The sequence below is a fragment of the Bos mutus genome, chromosome 23 (assembly GCF_027580195.1).
Source record: "Bos mutus isolate GX-2022 chromosome 23, NWIPB_WYAK_1.1, whole genome shotgun sequence".
In the NCBI taxonomy this organism is placed as follows: Eukaryota; Metazoa; Chordata; class Mammalia; order Artiodactyla; family Bovidae; genus Bos; species Bos mutus.
Window position 1 is genome coordinate 27,745,895 of NC_091639.1, and position 23,360 is coordinate 27,769,254.

General features: G+C 39.4%; 1 protein-coding gene across 1 annotated transcript; it reads left to right on the forward strand.

Annotated features, from left to right (window-relative positions):
* Positions 1–1,404: 1,404 nt before the first annotated feature.
* LOC102268180 (cysteine-rich secretory protein 2) lies at positions 1,405–19,273 on the forward strand. Its single transcript, XM_005905111.3, has 8 exons — positions 1,405–1,435; positions 3,661–3,731; positions 8,307–8,423; positions 9,267–9,354; positions 13,427–13,572; positions 13,969–14,066; positions 16,603–16,691; positions 18,783–19,273. Exons 2-8 carry the CDS (start codon positions 3,663–3,665, stop codon positions 18,908–18,910), a joined length of 735 nt encoding a protein of 244 aa, XP_005905173.1. The 5' UTR covers positions 1,405–1,435; positions 3,661–3,662; the 3' UTR covers positions 18,911–19,273.
* The last annotated feature ends 4,087 nt before the right edge of the window (positions 19,274–23,360 follow it).

A 23,360-nucleotide genomic window follows, 5' to 3' on the forward strand; every position in this document is an offset into this window, starting at 1 on the left:
GGTTGAATTTATTTTGGGGGGGCTCTAAAATCACTGCAGATGGTGATTGCAGCCATGAAATTAAAAGATGCTTACTCCTTGGAAGTAAAGTTATGACCAACCTAGACAGCATATTAGAAAGCAGACATCACTTTGTCAACAAAGGTCCGTCTAGTCAAGGCTATGGTTTTTCCAGTGGTCATGTATGGATGTGAGAGTTGGACTATAAAGAAAGCTGAGTACCGAAGAATTGATGCTTTTGAACTGTGGTGTTGGAGAAGACTCTTGAGTCCCTTGGACTGCAAGGAGATCCAACCAGTCCATCCTAAAGGAGATCAGTCCTGGGTGTTCATTGAAAGGACTGATGTTGAAGCTGAAACCAATATTTTGGCCACCTGATGCAAAGAGCTGACTCATTTGAAAAGACCCTGAACCTGAGAAAGATTGAAGGCAGAAAGAAAAGGGGACAACAGAGGATGTGATGGTTAGATGGCATCACCGACTCAATGGACATGAGTCTGGGTAAACTCCGGGAGTTGGTGATGGACAGGGAAGCCTGGAGTGTTGTGGTATTTGGGTCACAAAGAGTCAGACACAACTGAGCAACTGAACTGAACTGAACTGAGATTTTAGTGTGCAAAAGGAGAGTGAGAATATGCTTTACTTGTGTGCATGCTCCGTTGCTCAGTCATATCTGATTCTTTGTGACCCTATAGACTGTAGCTTGTCGGGCTGCTCTGTCCAAGGGATTCCCCAGGCAAGAATACTGGAGTGGATTGCCATTTCCTCCTTCACAGGATCTTCTCTACCCAGGGATTGAACCTGTGTCTCCTGCATTTCCTGCATTGGCAAGCAGATTCATTACCACTGAGCCACCTGGGAAGCCCTGTTCTTAACTTATTCATCTTATAAGCTAAATGAAAGCTGCTGCTGCTGCTGCTGCTGCTAAGTCGCTTCAGTCATGTCCGACTCTGTGCGACCCCATAGACGGCAGCCCATCAGGCTTCCCCATCCCTGGGATTCTCCAGGCAAGAACACTGGAGTGGGTTGCCATTTCCTTCTCCAATGCATGAAAGTGAAAAGTGAAAGTGAAGTCGCTCAATCATGTCCAACCCTTAGCGACCCCATGGACTGCAGCCTTCCAGGCTCCTCCTTCCATGGGATTTTCCAGGCAAGAGTACTGGAGCGGGGTGCCATTGCCTTCTCCAAAGTGAAAGCTAAATAATGTCAAAAACAACATCAAAAAAAAACCACATCAGATAACTGTCAATGAAATTGAAAGCCATTGGCGTAAAAAAAAAATTCTACTTTGGAAATGTACTGATTTAGATTTACTTGCAAACCAGAATGTTCTAAAACAGAAATAGATGTAATATATATTGTGCTCTAATATCCTCTGCACCCTTTTTCTTCCTACAGACAAAGCAGACTCTTCATCCTGCTCTGAAAACCAACAGTAAGGCATAACTCATTTATTTAAATGTGAACATTTTGTCAATCATTTTTATTTTGCCAGGGGTAAAATCATATGTTTAATAAATATAACCTTGATTTTCAAGCCTAATGGATAAGTGTTTATTGAGAGAATGATCTTGGGTCAATTCTACTCTTACTATGTCAAGTTGAAACAAGTGAATATTTTACATCTGATTCTAAAATACATAATATAAGGTTCCATTTTTTTGGAAAATTTTTTCCAAAAGTTTCCAACTTTTGAATATACAAGTTCCTATTTTTTACTTTGAAACAATTATACTAAAACTATATTTCCTAGAAAAATGTAAAATATGACAATTTGTATATATTATATACCCTTCCATGTTAGTGATTTTTATTACAAACATATACATTTATATATTAACATAGGGATTGTTAAAATAAAGTATCTCCATTAGACTGCAAAATGATTGATTTTTCCCAGTTGAAACTATGTTTTCCTTTCAGTGTTCATTGACTTGGACATCATAATTAGATGAAGGTTAATTTCTAACATTACTTTAGAACTTTTCATTGGCATAGGTCGATTAACTCTTCTAAGCCTCAGTCCTTTCATTGGTAAAATACCGCCATACCCACCAAGGTATGAGAGTGAAATTAGACATTGCATTTTACCACAAACTATCCATAAATGTTCATTCCCCTCCCTTTGAAGATCATACTATTGAGAAGAAAGGCAACACACAAAATAAGTATCAATTGTCTACTCTTTACAAATTAGTAAGACCTAAGAAGTACTGGCTTCCCTGGTAGCTCAGCTGGTAAACAGTCCACCTGCAATGCAGGAGACCCCAGTTCAATTCCTAGGTCGGGAAGATCCCCTGGAGAAGGAATAGGCTACCCACTCCAGTATTCAGGCCTGGAGAACTCCATGGACCATATAGTTCATGGGGTCGCAAAGAGTAGATCATGACTGAATGACTTTCACAAGTACTGCAGATAAATAATTGAGAATTTTCTTTCCCTCCAAGAATTTAGGAGTTCTAATTTCATAGGAAGAGAGCTAATCAAGGTATCATTCCTTAATTTACAAAGTGAGCAGTTTATATGACTAATAGTGGAGAGGGAATATGAGTTCTTCCTAAACTTAGTTCTTGTTGCTTCATCTAAAGGACCATGGATTTTTTGACACATTGAGGAAGAAATGGACGCATGATGAGATGATGGTGATAAAATGTAGTTTTCTGACCCCTGGGCAACCCAGTACTAAATGTGGTTTTAAAAGTTAATAAAAAATACTGTTTTAATATAAACTTATTTATTTTAATTGGAGGCTAATTACTTTATAATACTGTATTTGTTTTGCCATACATCAACATGAATCTACCTAATCATGGATTCAGTAGATTTGAACAGCCTGGACTTTCAGTACATTTGTTCTATTTGCATTTTTCTTATACTTGGAAATTTGAAAATATAGACAAGTATAAGGAAAAAAAATAAACATCACTTCTAATGCCTCCGTTGGAGAAATAACTGCTAATAAAGTATTTATCCATTTATTTCTGTGTAGTTACAACCCTGAAATCTTGATTAGAGCTGTTTGTAAATAAAAGACAAATATCTAGTTTTCATAGAGAAGAGGAAAACTAAAAGATGGTATACACTGAAAATAAGCTTTCCCCAAAATTGAACTGAATAATCAATTGTTGCTATTGTTCTGTTGCTCAGTTGTATCTGACTCCGTGCAACCGCGTGAACTGTAGCACACCAGGCTTTTCTGTCCTTCACCATCTCCTGAAGCTTGCTCATATCCATTGAATCAGTTATGCCATCCAACCCTATTATCCTCTGTCATCCCCTTCTTCTCTTGCCTTCAGCATTCAATGCAGGATCATAATTATCTGTGAAGTAATCTGTTTTTTTCCCGTATTTTCTTTCTGATGAGTTCAGGAGCAATAGAACTGGGCAGAAAAAAAGATAGTATGTCCCTTGCCTGTACAGGTATAATTCAAAGGCAACTGTCAAGTTCTTTAGTTTATTGTTTCTATCAGAGACAGGGTGGTTCCACTGATTCCTCTGGCACCGTATGGTAGTTCTCTCTTGTTATATTACTTATGCATTTGGGAATCACAGCTCAGTTGAAATAACCAATATCATTACATTCGTTCTTCCGTCTTAGTCAAAGGTCCCTGTGCTACATGTTTTGATGCAGATCTGTGTTCTCTTTGACTTACTTCCTAGCAATGGCTTTACTCCCAGTGGTGCTGTTTCTGACCGCTGTGCTGCTTCCATCTTTCCCCACCGAAGGAAAGGTAAGGTTAAAATCAAAAATCTTTCCAGAACTCTTTGGGATGGCAAAAAGCAAAAAGTGGAGAGTGGAAAAAGTGAGTGTCTGGTACATCACAGAGTACCCACTCATAGCTCAAAGAACTTAATTATCTAGATGAAAGTTTAAGGATGCTATCAGTCACACAAGGCTGTTGTGAAGACTTGAAATGTGACTTTTCTGTAACAAGATAAAATATGGACCAAATGTCAAAAATTTCGTATTTAAAAAAAAAAATTTCAGTATTTTTATATTAGGTACATGATGAAATGATCTCGAAAATTAATGTAGTAGGTCTTTAGGGTTGTTGTAAAGAAATTAACACAATTTTGGTGGCTTTGCAAATAGAAATGTATTCTGTCATAGTTCTGAAGGCCAGAAGTGTGAAACCCAGGTATCAGCAAGGCTGTGCTCCCTCTGAAGGATCAAAGAGGAAGTCTGTTCAGTGTCTCTGTCCTGGTAGCTTCTGGTGGTTCCCACCAGTCCTTGCTGTCCTTGGCTTGTGGCTGCATCCCTGCAACCTCTGCCTCCATCTTCACATCATCTTCTCCTCTCCGTGTCTCTAACAAAGACCCATGTCACTGGATTCATTTTCATTCAGTATTGGTCCCTGTACTTCAGAACATAATAAGCAGACAGGAGAAACGGACACATGAGATGATGGTGATAATATGTAGTCAGACCTATGTTCACAGTATTTGCAGAGCTTTGAGGGGGCTCAGTGAGAAGGCGATGGCACCCCACTCAAGTACTCCTGCCTGGAAAATCCCATGGACGGAGGAGCCTGGTAGGCTGCAGTCCATGGGGTTGCTGAGGGTTGGACACAACTGAGCAACTTCACTTTCACTTTTCCTTTCATGCATTGGAGAAGGAAAGGGCAACCCACTCCTGTGTTCTTGCCTGGAGAATCCCAGGGACGGAGGAGCCTGGTGGGCTGCCGTCTATAGGGTCGCACAGAGTCAGACACGACTGAAGTAACTTAGCAGCAGCAGCAGCAGCAGCAGTGCCAAAGAATGTTCAAACTACTACACAATTGCACTCAGTTCAGTTCAGTTCAGTCACCCAGTCATGTCCAACTCTTTGGGACCCCATGAACTGGGAGGCACACCAGGCCTCCCTGTCCAACACCAACTCCCAGAGCCTACCTAAATTCATGTCCATTGAGTCAGTGATGCATTAAAAAGCATGAGTCTCTGTTTCTGAATATGCTGTCTAGGTTGGTCGTAACTTTCATCTCACATGCTAGCAAAGTAATGCTCAAAATTCTCCAAGCGAGGCTTCAACAGTACATGAACTAAGAACTTCCAGATGTTCAATCTGGATTTAGAAAAGGCAGAGGAACCATACGTCAAATTGCCAACATCCATTGGATCATCAAAAAAAGCAAGCAAGTTTCAGAAAAACATCTACTTCTGCTTTGTTGACTACATCAAAGCCTTAGACTGTGTGGATCACAACAAACTGTGGAAAATTCTTCAAGATATAGGAATACCAGACCACCTTACCTGCCTCCTGAGAAATCTGTATACAGGTCAACAAGCAACAGTTAGAATTAGACATGGAACAACAGACTGGTTCCAAATTGGGGAAGGAGTATGTCAAGACTGTGTATTGTCACCCTGCTTATTTAGCTTATATGCAGAGTACATCATGCAAAATGCTGGGCTGGATGAAGCACAAGCTGGAATCAAGATTACCAGGAGAAATATCAATAACCTCAGATACGCAGATGGCACCACCCTTACGGCAAAAAGTAAAGAAGTACTAAAGAGCCTCTTGATGAAAGTGAAAGAGGAGAGTGAAAAGTTGGCTTAAAACTCAACATTCAAAAAACTAAGATTATGGCATCTGGTCCCATCACTTCATGGCAGATAGGTGGGAAACAATGGAAATAGTGACAGACTTTTTTTTTTTTTTTTGTAGGAGCGGGGAGTGGTTCCAAAATCACTGCAGATGGTGACTGCAGCCATGAAATTAAAAGACGCTTGCTCCTTGGAAGAAAAGCTATGACAAACCTAGACAGCATACTAAAAAGCAGAGACATTACTTTGCCAACAAAGGTCCGCCTAGTCAAAGCTATGGTTTTTCCAGTAGTCATGCATGGATGTGAGAGTTGGACTATAAAGAAAGCTGAGCACCAAAGAATTGATGCTTTTGAACTGTGGTGTTGGAGAAGACTCTTGAGGGTCCCTTGGACAGCAAAGAGATCCAACCAGTTCATCCTAAAGGAGATCAGTCCTGGGTGTTCATTGGAAGGACTGATGCTGAAACTGAAGCTCCAATACTTTGGCCACCTGATTCAAAGAACTGACTCATTGGGAAAGGCCCTGGTTCTGGGAAAGACTGAAGGCAGGAGAAGGGGACAACAGAGGATGAGATGGTTGAATGGCATCAACGATTCAATGAACATGAGTTTGAGTAAACTCCGGGAGTTGGTGATGAACAGGGAGGCCTGGTGTGCTACAGTCCATGGGGTCTCAAAGAGTCGGACATAATTGAGTGCCTGAACTGAACTGATGGGACTCAATACTAGAGGAGCAAAGAACTTATCCCAAGGTGTCAAGGGAAAATCAACAAAGTACCCCATCTGTTCAGACTTACACTTCAAAATTTTACCCATGCTCATGTAATACCAGCCTTCTTTTGTAAATTTGGGCTATCCAATTGTTAGACCTTGTGGGAACAATTCACACACCCTATTCCATCTCCAGGTTTAGGATTCAACCCTCCCCCAGCACACACACACAATGATAGACCAAGAATATCTGCACCAGGTTTAATACCTTATCAATTATATTTCTGTTACTAAAAGGAACAAAGCCAGGGATGGTACACCGATTGGATGGCTTTGCTTCCTTCTAATGGCCTTGGAGATTTTTTTTAATGGGGTCTTTTGAGTGATTCCATAAAATCTACCTATAATAGAATCATTTTACTAGAATATTGAATGCACTTTGGCTGACCCTAAACATTCTTAATCTAAAGACGTTTCTTGACTTTACTGACTATGCCAAAGCCTTTGACTGTGTAGATCACAATAAACTGTGGAAAATTCTGAAAGAGACGGAAATACCAGACCACCTGACCTGCCTCTTGAGAAACCTATATGCAGGTCAGGAAGCAACAGTTAGAGCTGGACATTGAACAACAGACTGGTTCCAAATAGGAAAAGGAGTACGTCAAGGCTGTATATTGTCACCCTCCTTATTTAACTTATATGCAGAGTACATCATGAGAAACACTGGGCTGGAAGAAGCACAAGCTGGAATCAAGATTTCTGGGAGAAATCTCAATAATCTCAGCTATGCAGATGACACCACCGTTATGGAAGAAAGTGAAGAGGAGCAAAGAGCCTCTTGATGAAAGTGAAAGAGGAGAGTGAAAAAGTTGACTTAAAGCTCAACATTCAGAAAACGAAGATCACGGCATCTGGTCCCATCACTTCATGGCAAATAGATGGGGAAACAGTGGAAACAGTGGTTGAATTTATTTGGGGGGGGCTCCAAAATCACTGCAGATGGTGATTGCAGCCATGAAATTAAAAGATGATTACTACTTGGAAGGAAAGTTATGACCAAACTAGATAGCATACTGAAAAGCAAATATATTACTCAGCCAACAAAGGTCTGTCTAGTCAAGGCTATTGTTTTTCTAGTAGTCATGTATGGATGTGAGAGCTGGACAGTGAAGAAAGCTGAGTGCCAAAGAATTGATCCTTTTGAACTGTGGTGTTGGAGAGGACTCTTGAGAGTCCCTTGGACTGCAAGGAGACCCAACCAGTCCATTCTAAAGGAGATCAGTCCTGGGTGTTCTTTGGAAGGACTGATGTTGAAGCTGAAACTCCAATACTTTGGCCACCTCATGCGAAGAGTTGACTCATTGGAAAAGACTCATGCTGGGAGGGATTGGGGTCAGGAGGAGAAGGGGACGACAGAGGATGAGATGGCTGGATGGCATCACCGACTCGATGGACATGGGTTTGAGTGAACTTTGGAAGTTGGTGATGGACAGGGAGGCCTGGCATGCTGCAATTCATGGCGTCACAAAGAGTCGGACATGACTGAGCGACTGAACTGAACTGAAAGACATTCCTTCTCTAAGAACCAATACCATGTCAGATCAAACTTAACCTTAAAGTCCAGGGTGATTCTTGAATCTCGCTCTTATCCCCCTGCTGCAGCATGTGGATAAATCTGTCTTAATGTTCCTGTTGTATGCCTTTGTAGGCAAATTATAAAATATTATAAAGCATTATCACTCATATATTGAGAAAAATCACATTGAGAGTTCCCCTGAAACTCAAAATTGGCATTTGTGGCCTCAGAAGAGTTTTTAATTTGTCATGCCGTGAATTAACATCCCCATTCTCAAAGCTTCAAACTATCTCTTTCCTCTTTGTCGTTACTTTGGCTCAGCTCATTGACAATGCTTACCAATTCATGGTGTCCTGAATGGAACATTTTGTAAAGTAATTCCTGGTTCCTTAAATTAACTTATTGCCCCTTAAATGTAATTTTTTAAAAATGTTTTAAAAAATAACCTTACTTTTATTTTCCTTTAGGATCCATCCTTTACTGCTTTGATAACCACTCAGACTCAAGTCCAAAGAGAAATTGTAAATAAACACAATGAACTAAGGAAATCAGTCTCTCCACCTGCCAGTAACATGCTAAAGATGGTAAGAAGCAGGAATACGAAGAAAGTAGTGTGAGCCAGAGTTGGTACGAGTAAGCAGCTGGTAACTGGCCTATCTTAAAAATTTTGTGGCTCACAAATTTCTGTCTCTATTTTTTAATTTCATTTAGCAGTGTCTTGAGCAGGGCAGAAATGAGTTTCCCTTTATAATGGTTGAATAGCTTGTCAAAGTTATAAGGCAATAAAATCGGGAAGGCAGACCGAGAAGCCAAATCTTCAGACATCAAATGTGAAGTCATTACATTTTTTTTTGTTCACTATCTTCCTCAGTCGAAAATGAATAAATCTATCTTTCAGGATCAATGCCTTTTAGGGTGAAAATCATAACAGCCCATTTTCCAGGAAATAGTCCATAAAAACTATCATCTCCCATATGGAAACAGTGGGGTACAAATGGAATTGGCAATACCCTGTGTCCGCTTATTACTGTTGAAATGTAGTTACACTCCCTCACATGTTAATTAGTATTAAGAGTAGCACCATTACTAAAAGATCTTGGGTGTGGCTGCTATGCTATCATAGTCAGATAATATTGTGTTATCTTAGGTGTCTCTTTCATTAAATATATCACCTGGGCACTTGTCTTTGTTTGTCTTTTATCTGCACTGGGGCAGATAAAGACACACATATGCAAATAAAAAGATATTTTAATCCCAATGACAATTAGGTAATATTATAACTTAGATGATAATATAACTTTTTGGCCAACCTAGCATATCTACAGACGTTTTAAAGTAGTGCAAAATCAGCCTACCAATCAGATTTTAAAGCGTGTACTTCATTGGAGCTGAATCTTTGTGTGTTTTGTTTTTCTTGGGATGTTTAGGAATGGAGCAGAGAAGTGACAGCAAATGCCCAGAAGTGGGCAAACAAGTGCACTTTAGAACACAGCAGTCCAAATGAACGAAAGACCAGTACGTAAATCAATGAATGTTTTCTGAATAAATGAGCAAATAAAATACTGGACAAATAAGATAGACCACTCTGGGGCATTGTACTAAGAAGACTTTGCGAATAAATATATGGCTGTATTTTTAAAATAAACTGTCTGTATAGAGAGAGATACATACTAGTACTAGATACGTACTGCTGCTGCTGCTGCTAAGTCACTTCAGTCGTATCTGACTCTGTGTGACCCCATAGACAGCAGCCCACCAGGCTCCCCTGTCCCTGGGATTCTCCAGGCAAGAACACTGGAGTGGGTTGCCTTTGCCTTCTCCAATGCGTGAAAGTGAAAAGTGAAAATGAAGTCGCTACTAGTACACAGAAAAGTACTATATTGTGTTTGTTGATTGTTTCCATTATGCAGACTTATTTCTTAAGCAGCATCTCATTTGTTCCTCTTGACCAGCTCATGGTAAAGAGATCATGCATAATCATTTTTCCAATTTTCAAGACTAAAAACTAAGGATGTGAAGGAATGTATTATGCAAAAACATAACAGGACAGAGTGTCATACATTGGAAAATTAACCAGGCTTCCTAATTTCTCACCCTTTGCCTTTTTTGTGTAGCTGTTTGGTGTTTTGAAATCCATTTATTTTGCATTCCCAGAATGTATTAAAATATGTTGAATTGTTGCTAAATTTTACACTAAAAATATATAAGATTTTTAAAATCAGGATCAATATTTTGGGTGTGTTGATTCATTTTATAAATTTCTGATAACAAACTCAAATATTTCATATAGACTATGTGCCTATAATGTGTAGAATAATAGACACAAAAAAATTATAAGACATATCAAGGATCATAAAAACCATGGAAGAAAAAAAACTTGTATGCATAAATGTTACATAAAATATTTTACATTATCAAGCATGATATGTACATAGACAAGCCCAGTTTAAAAGCAGTGAATGGTTTACCTGTTATTTCAGCAGAATTATTATTGTTTATATTGTTGGATGCAAGAATTATGAAATTACAAGAAGTGACTGCATTCAGTAGAGTATTGGAACAAATGGCCTTAAAAATCCAAGTCTACTGTTAGATTCTTAGTTTCTGTCTTTCCCTATTAAAGGAGACATTCACAAACATTTTATACTCTCTTTAAGCAGCACACAGACATTGTATTTCAAGTCACCAAAATGTAAATATTAAATGAGGGCTAAAAAAAGCTAGGGAAAATTTTCTGGACTACAAGGCACTTATTTCTTTTTCAAATTATTTTTTGTGGTAAGAACACATTTTTTTCAATTTTTAAAAAAGATATTACGATAGTAAAGACTCAACATGCGATCTACCCTCTTAAGAAATGTTTAAATATGTAATACAGTATTCTTAACTACAGATGCCTTGTTGTCCATCAGATATCTAGAACTTATTCATCTAGCTTCCCTGAAAGTTTATGCCCATTATTTAGTAACTCCCCCTTCTCCCTTCCCCCAAGCCCAGCAACCACCACGCCACTTTTAGATTCTATGAATGTAACCACCATGCCACTTTTAGATTCTATGAGCTACTTCACAAGGATGGAATCAGGCACTAGTTGTCTTTCCGTGAATAGGTGGTTTCACTTAGCATAATGTTCTCAGGGCTCATCCATGCTGTTGCATGTTGCAGAATTTCCTTCTTTTCTAAGGATGAATGATATTCCGTTGTATGTATAGACCACGTTTTGTTTATCCATTCATCTGGTGGTGGACCCCTGGGTTGTTCCCACATCTTGGCTGTCATCAATAGTGCGGCAATGATCATAATAGTGCAAATATCTCCTCGAGATCCTGATTTCAGTTCTTGTGGATAAATACTCAAACTCAGGACTGCTGGATCATTTGGTAGTTCTACTTTTAATTTTTTGAGGAAGCTTCATACTGTTTCTCACAGCAGCTGTTCCATTTTGCATTCTCACCAACAGAATATACAAGGATTCCAATTTCTCCACATCCTTTGCTATCACATGCTGTCTTTTGTTTTTTTTTTATAACATCTTGACAGGGGTAAGGTCATATATTTCACTGTGGTTTTGATCTGCATTTTCCTGATGATTACTGACTTTTGAGTCCCTTTGCATATACCTGTTGGCCATTTGTACATTATCTTTGGAAAAATGCCTCTTCAAGTCCATTGTGGTCAGAAAAGATTCTCAGTCATTTCCTCAGGAAGCTCCCAGAAAAAAAAAGAAAATGGATTTCTGGACATTCCATCCAATTCTCTCTCTCCCCAGGGAAAGGCTAACCACTAGGGTATTTTGTTTGTTCACTCTGTGCTGAACCAGGAAGGGAAGTTATGGCAACCGCCAGCCCAAATCTCTCTCTCTGTTCTTACTAGCCCCAGACCGTGAATTTATGCTAGGTCTTGTCAGCATTCCAAATCAGGCAAGTCCAGAGGCAGTTGCTCAGGCAGCCTCTGGAAAATGTGTGGCATCTGGTAACCAAACCAACTTCTTCCCTCCCTGGGGAGAAGCAGGCAGTTGAGGTCTTTTTCTGCTTACCCTGTGCTGAGCTGTAGAAAAGGGTTATGATATATCTCTCAATCCAAATTGCCAACTCTGTTCTCCCCCAGGGAGCAAGACAGTGCTCTAGGACTGGCGAGGAAGGTGCCAGTTCTTTCGGTAACCCCAGAGAAATTGGAGCACTGTACACATTGATCAACTCTACCTCCCGGAGTAGAGCTCAGAGCTAAGATTTTTCATCTGTTCACTCTGGCGCTGACCCAGGAGGAGTTATGGGATCTATCAGCCCCATCACCATCTCCTTTTTTACCCAATTGTTAGAGCTCCAACTCTAGCAAGACAAGGCAGCCCTGTGGGGAGTCCCCTTGGAAAATTTGGGTTGCGGTACACATGAACCAACCCCTTCCCTCCTCTGGGAGAATCTGGAAGGTAGGGAGTCTCTTCTGACCATATGGCACTGTGCTGAGGGTAGGGACTCTTGCAAAAGGGTTTTCCAATTTCCCTACAGACTTCAGGGAGTCTGGTTGTATATCCTTCAGAGGATGAAGCTTTAAAATTTGTTTCTTGATTTCTCACGTGGGCAATCAGTTCATGAATTGTTGCTGAGTCAGTGTGTCTGTTGAGGGTAGGAGAGGCCAAAGCTTCCTGTCCCAACATTCTGCCAATGTCACCTTCTGCAAAGTCCTTCCTGCCTAACTCCCTGAGGAGGGTCTGGCTTTGAGACATTATGATTTATTGATTAAGGAAAGATCAACAAGTTTTGAAAGTTGTCTTCCTCCTGATGTCAGTTGCCTCTTGATTAGAGGTCTTAAAGGCTATTGTTGGGGACTTCCCTGGTGGTTAACACTCAGAGCTTCCAGTGTAGGGGGCTTGGGTTCAATCCCTGTTTGGAGAACTAAATTCCCACATGCCCTGTGGCACAAAAATAAAAAAGACTGCCTATAAATTTTTTTTTCCCCAAAGTTTACACAAATCATAATCATAAATCTTTATTCTAGCTCTTGTATGTGAAAAATCACTACTGAGGGGGAGTAAGAGAAAAGAAATAATAGAAGTTGTTTGCTGCCTTACTCAAGCTTATAATACAAAGCCGAAAGTACACACATTATACATATAAAGGATTTAGTGTGAAAAAGAAGGCATCTTTGACAGTCCAGAAGGAGGAGGATTTGTTTCATTTTAATTTTTATTGAAATAAAGTTGGTTTACAATGTTGTGTTAGTTTCAGATGTACAGTAAGGTGATTCAAATATACATATATATAAATATATGTATTCTTTTTTCTACATTCTCTTCTAAGTTATTACAAGATATTGAGTATCGTTCCCTGTGCTATACAGTCGGTCCTTGTCAGAATAAAGTCTTCTTGACCTATTCAAAGGTTGCACGCTGTGACCAGGCTCAGTGGGCTAGGTAGATCTGTCTTCTCTTTACCTTTGTAACTGATTAGGAATGGAAGCCCTTTTTTAATGTATTACAGTTAGAACATATAGGCAGAGTCTGAAGGGTAACATTCTTGTGTTCATGTAGTTGACTTCTCTTGCCTTGGCATGCTTGTTGTTGTCTTCATGATGATCTGTTCCTCCTTAGGTACAAAATGTGGTGAGAATCTGTACATGTCAAGTGACCCTACGGCCTGGTCAGATGCAATCCAAAGCTGGTTTAACGAGCACCACGATTTTATCTATGGTTCAGGACCAAAGAGCGCCGGTGCAATTGTTGGACATTATACTCAGGTAAGCAGAACAAATGAAAAACTTCAGCCACAGATGCTCTAAGAGAAAGCTTCTCCAGATGATGACCAACTCCAGTGTTCAGTTTAGAAGAGCTTGAGTATAATAGAATCCTGTCATCTGGCTGGTATTTCATTTCAAACCATTTTTACCATGCTCTGCAAAATTCTTAGCAGGGAAGTACATTCTGTACTTTTCCAGCATTAGAAATGGATAAGGTAGTGAATGTACATGGAATGTAATATTTGTAAAGTTTGTGACTTTGTTTCGGGAGTTTAAATATTTCCATAAGGCATATAGCTAAGAACGAGTCGCTGTTTTATATTTGCTGTTATTTGCATTTTAATATTTATCCCTCTTCTTTAATGTACTCTCATGTATTCCCTTATGCATCTGTAGCTTGTCTGGTACTCATCTTTCCGTGTTGGATGTGGAATTGCCTACTGCCCCAATCAAGAGAGTCTAAAATACTATTACGTTTGCCAATACTGTCCCGCGTAAGTATACACCTTAAACTTTATACCAATAATTCATTGGCAATTTAATATTTTAAAATAGTCTTATATTTAACCAATCAAAATAAAAAGCCTATTTCAATAAAGGAAAGGGATACATTTTTGGAAATGCTTTTTAAAATGAGATACATTCAGCTTACCAGAGAAGAGATCAAGTTCTCAGTTCCTGAAACACTTTCCTCAGTTATGAGTTGATGTCTTTTCTCTCAATCCCCTTTCCCTAGAGCTCAAGGTTATTGCCTGAGCACGTGTTGTATACATTTCTCTAGATTTGGTGTCATTAATTCTTGCTAATTTCACATCTTAAGAAGGTGGAAGCTTGTTGGCTAAGCAAGAGGTAGTAGTAGAGTAGAAAATAAAGGATAATAAATTGTGATTTCAGCCCTTTCTGCTAAAATGTTCCAACTCCTACCTATCTTAAAAACCATGCACATTATTATCATTAGAAATGATTCATTCTTTGGGGTGTCAAAGGTTTTTCAAGAGATCTTTAATACATTTCAGAGTCCCAAAAAAGGTAACAGCTTAAGCTTTTGTTTCTCAGAAGTTTTCACAAAAAACTCCATAATGAACAATCCTTAATGTCTTTATTTATAGCAAGAAACATGCTTTCAGTAAGTAAAATGTTTGAAGTTATCCAGAACAAAGCCTACAAATACATTGAAGACCTAACCTTAAGATATCTGTTAGTCTTGATTTCTTTTAAAACTTGGAATTCTTTACTACTACAGGCAGGGGGGTCCCCAAAGCCAAGCCTCCTACAGGGTTTACTTGATACTATAGGTGGCTCAGTTGGTAAAGAATCTGCCTGCAATGCAGGAGACCACCTGCAATGTAGGATACCTGGGTTCAATCCCTGGGTCGAGAAGATACCCTGGAGAAGGAAATGGCAACCCACTCCAGTATTATTGCCTGGAAAATCCCATGGACAGAGGAGTCTGCGAGGCTACAGTCCATGGGGGGGGGGTCACAAGAGTCAGACACGACTTAGTGACTAAGCCACCATAGGTGACCAGGCACATAAACTTCCTGTTTGAGGAGTGTGGCCTCCAAAGTCATTTTCCTGTAAACACCTATTGGAGTTTAGTATTAATAGAAAGAATTGGTAGGTCATTTGGAGGACAATTGAGGCCTAAGAAGATGCTGAACTGATCTCCTCCCCTGGAGACAATGAATCTGCACCTACATACAGAGCAGGTCCCCCTGAAGAAGACGTGCGGGCTGATTGAACAGCTACCGTACATAGAAGGACCACACAGAAATGGGGGGAAAGATGGAGAATGTATCCAAACTCACTGCCTGGCTGTGAGAGACGAGGCATTTGGAGCCAGGCATTTGAAGTGAGAGTTGGCATGCATAATGAGGAAAAGCAGGTGTGAGAGAACCTCTGGAACACTTTTGTATCCGTGTCATCATTTCTCCAAGGGCGGCCACCACGCATACTGCTGTGTTCTGTGCAGGGAGACTGAGCTGCAGATACGTTGCCTTGGGCCCTTGACCCCCTTGACACTGCTTAGATTTGGATTCCCATATATTTTCCAATGAATTACATAAACAGTCAATAGGATAATGATCATCAGTGAATTACAAGTTAGTCACTGTAATTGATTATACCCCGGATATTGGTGCTTATCAAAACTTTTAAAACTAATGTTCTTTTTTTAGTAAATATAAAAATCTCTCACATACAACCTCTGGAAACTCACAAGCCTCCCCTAGCTTTTCAGACCCACAGACATACACATCATAAATCACTTAAGGATCAGAATATCATCTAGAAATTAAATATACGCATATTTAATGTGATATACATATGGGAGCTTTGTTGTCCCTAGTTCATAGTAGAGAAATTATGGTATTTATCCTCTTTTAAATATAAAATTATATTGTAACTTTGAGTTTTCTTTTTTATACTGCAACCCCTCTACCACCAGGACCTTCCTCTGTCTCTGTAAGGGATATATTTACTCCTAGTCAGCTCATTGAGGTGAGCAGCCTTACCAGTTTGACTGAGACTTCTCTGGTAGCTCAGATGGTAAAGAATCTGCCTGCAATGCAGGAGACCTGGGTTCAGTCCCTGGGTTGGGACGATTCCCTAGAGAAGGGAAAGGCTACCCACTCTAGTATTTTTGCCTGGGAAATCCCATGGGCAGAGGAGCCTAGCAAGCTACCATCCATGGGGTCACAAAGGATCAGACACAACTTAGCTACTAAACAACAAGTGGAGATGAAAAGCGTGTTGCCACAAAAATGTACTCTGAAAGCTTTAAACTAATGACGCCAACTTAGTTGCTCAGCCTGAAGAGTTAGAGTCAAGGAGATGGGTCAACGTGTGTGAAGTGTCTCCTTAATTTGGATGTTATCTAAATTATCTACGTGTTGGGAGTTGTAATTTTTCAGTTTTGTCAACATAACTAAAAACATTTAATAACCTATCATACCTGGAGTGGTTGATGTTGCTCTTGGCAACCAAACAGCAAAGTGAAAAACATTTAACATTGTGTGTTTTAAATCGCAGTGGTAACAACGTGAGTAAAAAGAATACCCCTTACCAACAAGGAGCACCTTGCGGCAGCTGCCCTGGTAACTGTGACAATGGATTATGCAGTAAGTTTGAAATGATTGACTTGTATTATAGTCAGGAATTTATATTTCGGGACTCCTGTGGTGGTCTAGTGGTTAAGACTCCGTGCTTCCAATGCAGGAGACATGGGTTTGTTCCTTGGTTAAGGAACTGAGATCACACATGCCACAGAAAGTGGTCCAAAAATTTTTTTTAATTAAAAAAAAGAATTGGTATTTAATTTTCTTTTTATGGATTAGGAAATCTCCTAACAAACTTAAATAATGTCTTTATGCAAAAGACAAAATGATTACTCAACAGAGTGTAGGTAAATATTTTACACACTTCAATAACCTTCGTATTTTTTGCAATGAAAAGAATAGAGACATACCTCACCACAAGAAAGAGGTAACTCTACAGGAAGTCACACACATTTGGGGGTTTGTCAGTGCACATAAAAACTATTTTACACTATCCTGTAGTCTATTAAGTGTGAAATAGTATTATGTCTAAAACCAATGTACTTAAGTTAACATAAATAGTTAACTTTCAGAAAAATGACGCTAATAGATTAGCTTGATGCAGGGTCACCACAAGCCTTCAATTTTTAAAAAACAAAACACAATATCTGCAAAGCACAATAAAGTGAAATGAAATAAAATGAGGTATGCCTATATTACCACATGTAAGATGAAATGAAACATCTAGAATTCATTTGTTTTTGTGACCATGGAGAGCTCATTAATAGCTATTCATCCATGCTTCTGATAAATAGTTTATTTTATCAACATTAATACCATTACACCAAAGATTGTATTTTGAAAGAGCAAAATGTATAAATTTAAGGATGTGAGACCACATTATGGCTCAGTCTACACGAACAAAATATTTCTTTTTGTGCAAATGAGTCCCTCATGATGATTTAGCATTTTTTTTCTATAGTATAATTGGAAGCATGGTGATTAACATAATCAATGATCACCATCCTATAATTTAATCATGATTGTATACACATTTTTAATGATAAAATCCAACCTGTACTTGATATTGGTTCATAGAGTCCACGAACATATTGTTGAAAGGGAAGGAATAAAATAAATGTCATAAATGTCATGTCTAAAGTTGTCATGATCTGAAACAAAAATAGCTGTTGGCTTTTTATAGTTGGGATACTTTTATTAAAATTATTACCAACAGTAGAGTTGAATTCATCTATAGTCCACATTCCTTCTTACTGAATTATAGAACTAGAATTCGGAATATTGATGATGTCAGAACTATAAATCAACTAGAGGAAAAATATCAACTTAAAAAAATGTGGAATACCTCTACCTCTACTGAATGCTATATTTGTTAAGGAGCTTGGAATGTATCCTATTAGCAATAAGCACACAATTCAAAGGTTTTCAACAAAAGAGTAACAAGGTCAGAATAATGTTTTATAAACAGCTTTCTAGCAATGGTGTGTAGAAATTATTGGATGGAATTTAGTTAGAAAACTGTTGAAAAACATGAATTGAAAAGAAATTGAGGGACTTGCCTGGTAGCCCAGTGGCTAAGACTCCAACCTTCCAATGCAGGGGGCCTGGGTTCGATCCCTGGTCAGGGAATTAGATCCTACATGCCACAACTAAGACTCAGTGAAGCCAAATAAAGAAATTGAATGTCTTGACTGCATTACTGGCAAAGTGAATGAGGAACAATGGACAGGGCTAAGAGACAAGACATAGAATAGCCAGTGTTTGTTACCAGACTAGCTTACTAGTTGCTGCTGGTCTCAAGTGGTCTTTGAACACCGTGGCTAGTAAGATTAAGGAACCAAATTTTTAATTTTGCCTAATTTAGAATAATTTAAGTTTAAATAGCTCTGTGTGGCTGCTATGTCCCATATTAGAGTCTGCAGGTATTTTCATTTCACACTCTTTGCTAAGGGAGCAAAGAAAAAGTGGTGGTTGATCAGCGCACTCAGCTAAGGCACCTCGTATGTCTCTGAAGAAGTGAAAGGCCCTTCGTGGTGATGTGACCCTGACTCCCTTATCCAGTCTTGCTGCCTCTGTGCGCACTTTGAATGTGTGGATTGCTTTGTTGCTACTGAGGAAAACGATAATGATGTTAACTCGTCTGTTTTGTTACAGCCAATACTTGCGAGTATGAAGATCTCCTCAGTAACTGTGATTCCTTGAAGAAAACAGCTGGCTGTGAACACGAATTGCTCAAGGAAAAGTGCAAGGCGACTTGCCTGTGTGAAGGCAAAATTTACTGAAATGCCCGGTTTGCATTGTGTGGAACTAAATGGAGAAAAGCTGCATCATTTAGTTGACACATACCAAGAGGGAGACTGTAGACGTGTTAGATATACATCTGATTCCCAACAATAATGAACCTTTTTTTCCTGGATATTTACAGAGATCTCTTTCATACAGCAATTTACAAAAGCAGCATAGTCTACAATGACAACTTTGGACTGATACAAACGTGTCACGTTACCTTTAATTAAATGAATCAAGTTGAAGATTTTGAAAGCTGTACAACCACAGGATTTAGTCTGGATTAAAATAGTTACGTTTCCTGAAACAACATGCCAAAACAACATTGTCACTCCTTAGAATGAATTCAAAACTTGACATCTACCTTTGTTTTCCAACCTCTTGTTTAAACAAAAGCAAACAACTTTAAGAATAAAGAACTTATCTAAGCAAACATATGGATGTGATTTAAATAAATAAAATATAAAATCATATTTTATAATATTTATACATAACCTTAGTTAGACTCAGGCCAGATAAACGATAAGACAAAGCAAAATTTCTGAAAACAGCTGCCTATAAAATTAGATTTTAACAATAATAGCAAAATGAATCAGTTATATTCTCATTTGTTTTTTGACTTTTTTATCTCCTCCTAACTGGCTTGGTAGGACTTCCCTGGTGGCTCAGATGGTAAAGCATCCACTTACAATGTGGGAGATGTGGGTTCGATCCCTGGGTCAGGAAGATCCTGTGAAGAAGGCAATGGCAGCCTACTCCAGTACTCTTGCCTGAAAAATCCCATGGACGGAGGAGCGTGGTAGGCTACAGTCCATGGGCTTGCAAAGAATAGGACACAACTGAGCAACTTCACTTTCATTTTCACTTAGCTGATTTGGTATCCTATTTTTTATGTAAAAAAAAAAAAATACACATGTATTCATTGGGCAAAATATTTGTTCGGGTTTTTCTGTACTACGTAATGAAGTGTTTGGCCAACCCAATACCCTCACATTTACGGAAAAATGTACATGCCACATATGAAAAGTGTACAGAAACGAAAGAGATTGGTTACATAGAGTAAGTGGGCACAGAAGGGGGGATGGGGAGTGTCAAAATGATAGGAATCAATGCGTGGGGGGAGTGACTTCTTCATTTGCATAGCTTTATTTTGTGATTTTTGTTAATATTTCACACACTCTTTAACATAAAATATAATCAACAGGATGGAGAGAAAATCCAAAATGTAATAGAAATAAGAATAAACTATATTGATTATAAAATAATCACCATAAAGTGTGAAAAAAATCAATTCAACTAATGTTTGAATGCTATATTTGGACTATATGTCTTCTATATATTTATACAAACAAATATTCTAGTTAATAAAATTTTGCTTTTAACATAGACCCGTGGATTAGTAGTTCTGAAAGTACTGTGTACCCTGTGCTGTGCTTAGTCACTCAGTCATGTCCGACTCTTTGTGACCCTATGTATGGACTATAGCCTGCCAGGCTCCTCTGTCCATGGGGATTCTCCAGACAAGAATACTGGAATGGGTTGCCGTGCTCTCCTCCAGGAGATCCTCCCAACCCAGGGATCAAACCCAGGTCTCCCGCATTGCAGGCAGATTCCTTACCATCTGAGCCCCCAGAGAAGCCCAAGAATATTGGAGTGGGTAGCCTATGCCTTTTCCAAGGGAACTTCCCAATCCAGGAATCAAACCAGGGTCTCCTGCATTGCAAGCAGATTCTTTACCAGCTGAGCTACCAGGGAAGCCCACTATGTACCTTACAAACACAAATAATTACAAAGAATGGAAGCCAGGTTTCTCACTGCTGGAGAAAGGATTTACACATATAGAAATAAAATAATGGATCAAATCCTGTGTTGTACTGGAATTGAGGTATTGGTGTGAATTTGTAGTTTTTCACATATAGAGACAGAAACGCAAGAGAAATGTCAATGATAGAAGCAGAAGGAATTCCTCCCCTTCTGAAATCTGAATGGTTGATTTCTGAAACTGGAAAAGAACATAATGGTCCCCAGAGCCACTAGGGATACAAACCATATTTTGGTATGCTAATTTTGGATGATCAGTTCAGTTCAGTCACTCAATCTTGTCCAACTCTCTGCGACCCCATGGACTGCAGCATGCCAGGCCTCCCTGTACATCACCAACTCCCAGAATTCACTCAAATGCATGTCCATTGAGTCGGTGATGCCATCCAGCCATCTCATCCTCTGTCATCCCCTTCTCCTCCTGCCTTCAAGCTTTCCCAGCATCAGGATCTTTTCCAATGAGTAAGCTCTTCACATCAGGTGGCCAAAGTATTGGAGTTTCAGCTTCAGCATCAGTCTTTCCAATGAACATTCGGGAATGATTTCCTTTAGGATGGACTGGTTGGATCTCCTTGTAGGCCAAGGGACTCTCAAGAGTCTTCTCCAACACCACAGTTCAAAACCATCAATTCTTCGGCGCTCGGCTTTCTTCACAGTCCAACTCTCACATCCATACATGACCACTGGAAAAACCATAGCTTTGACTAGACGGACCTTTGTTGGCAAAGTAATGTCTCTGCTTTTGAATATGCTATCTAGGTTGGTCATAACTTTTCTTCCAAGGAGTAAGCATCTTTTTAATTCATGGCTGCAGTCACCATCTGCAGTGATTTTGGAGTCCAAAAAAATAAATTCTGCCTGTTTCCACTGTTTCCCCATCTATTTGCCATGAAGTGATGGGACTGAATGCCATGAGCTTTGTTTTCTGAATGTTGAGCTTTAAGCCAATTTTTTCACTCTCCTCTTTCATCGAGAGGCTGTTTAGTTCTTCTTCACTTTCTGCCATAATGATGGTGTCATCTGCATATCTGAGGTCATTGATAATTCTCCCAGCAATCTTGATTCCAGCTTGTGCTTCTTCCAGCCCAGCATTTCTCATGATGTACTCTGCATATAAGTTAAATAAGCAAAGTGACAATATACAGCCTTGACGTACTCCTTTTCCTGTTTGGAACCCGTCTGTTGTTCCATGTCCAGTTCTAACTGTTGCTTCCTGACCTGCATACAGATTTCTCAAGAGGCAGGTCAGGTGGTCTGGTATTCCATCTCTTTCAGAATTTTCCACAGTCCACACAGTCAAAGGCTTTGGCATAGTCAATAAAGCAGAAATAGACGATTTCTGGAACTCTCTTGCTTTTATTATGATCCAGCGGATGTTGGCAATTTGGTCTCTGGTTCTTCTGCCTTTTCAAATACCAGCTTGAACATCTGGAAGTTCACAGTTCACATATTGTCAAAGCCTGGCTTGGAGAATTTTGAGCATTACTTTACTAGCATGTGAGATGAGTGCAGTTGTGTGGTAGTTTGAGCATTCTCTGGCATTGCCTTTGGGATTGGAATGGAAACTGACCTTTTCCAGTCCTGTGGCCACTGCTGAATTTTCCAAATTTGCTGGCATATTGAGTGTAGCACTTTCACAGCATCATCTTTCAGGATTTGGAATAGCTCAACTGGAATTCCATCACCTCTAGCTTTGTTCGTAGTGATGCTTCTTAAGGCCCACTTGACTTCACATTCCAGGATGTCTGGCTCTAGGTCAGTGATCACACCATCGTGATTATCTGGTCATGAAGATCTTTTCTGTACAGTTCTTCTGCGTATTCTTGCCACCTCTTCTTAATATCTTCTGCTTCTGTTAGGTCCATACCATTTCTGTCCTTTATTGGATGATAACTATTCATAAAATGTAACAGCAAAGGGAGAAATGCAGGCTTAATCACTTTTCAGTGAAACACATAGTGCCTTTGAATTTAAAAAGTTCCAGAAAAAAATGGTTTCAGACTGGCCACATGAAGTATTCATCCTTCTCTCTGGAATACAAAGCTGGTGGTAACTTATAAGCGGCCATCGGAGGGCTCAGTGCAGTCCAGAAAACAAACTCATCTTTGAGATCTGAAGCTACTGTAAACATGCTTAGGGAGAGTCCCCAAACATCGGAATCCTTTGAGTCACAGATCTGTGAAGGAAGCTGGTGCAGAAGCATAGAGAGAGAGCAGGCGCTATGGAGGAGGTGCTAGCGTCTGTTAGCACAGGCAAGAAAACCCCTGGGGTGCCCCGGATCCTCGGGTTAAAGGAAGGATTTCTGGCTCTTTCAGTGGCAGGAAGAAGGGAACACTCCCTCTCCCCATCACAGACACATATGCACATACACACATGAAAACAATTAATGGAAGTTGTTTTAAAAGCAAAACCACTAGAACTGGGAAATACAATTACAAAATGTACTTCCCTCTGTATATAGAATATTTAATGTCACCAGATACTGATTTCTCTTTTCAAATTGAGATGATTTTTTTTTCTTTTTTTAGTGAAATAATGCATGAAAGATACTTAGCAGTAAGAGAGACTAATCGTGCTCAAGAAATTCTAATTCACTTCTCTGTGACTCCTTCATGCTACTGAAGT

What these genes read in the sequence shown, in the direction of transcription:
- LOC102268180 (XM_005905111.3), top strand. Translation starts at nt 3,663, where the DNA reads ATGGCTTTACTCCCAGTGGTGCTGTTTCTGACCGCTGTGCTGCTTCCA. An exon ending in TTGTTGGACATTATACTCAG is followed by an intron (nt 13,573 to 13,968) that starts GTAAGCAGAACA and finishes ATGCATCTGTAG; the next exon opens with CTTGTCTGGTACTCATCTTT. An exon ending in CTGTGACAATGGATTATGCA is followed by an intron (nt 16,692 to 18,782) that starts GTAAGTTTGAAA and finishes GTTTTGTTACAG; the next exon opens with CCAATACTTGCGAGTATGAA.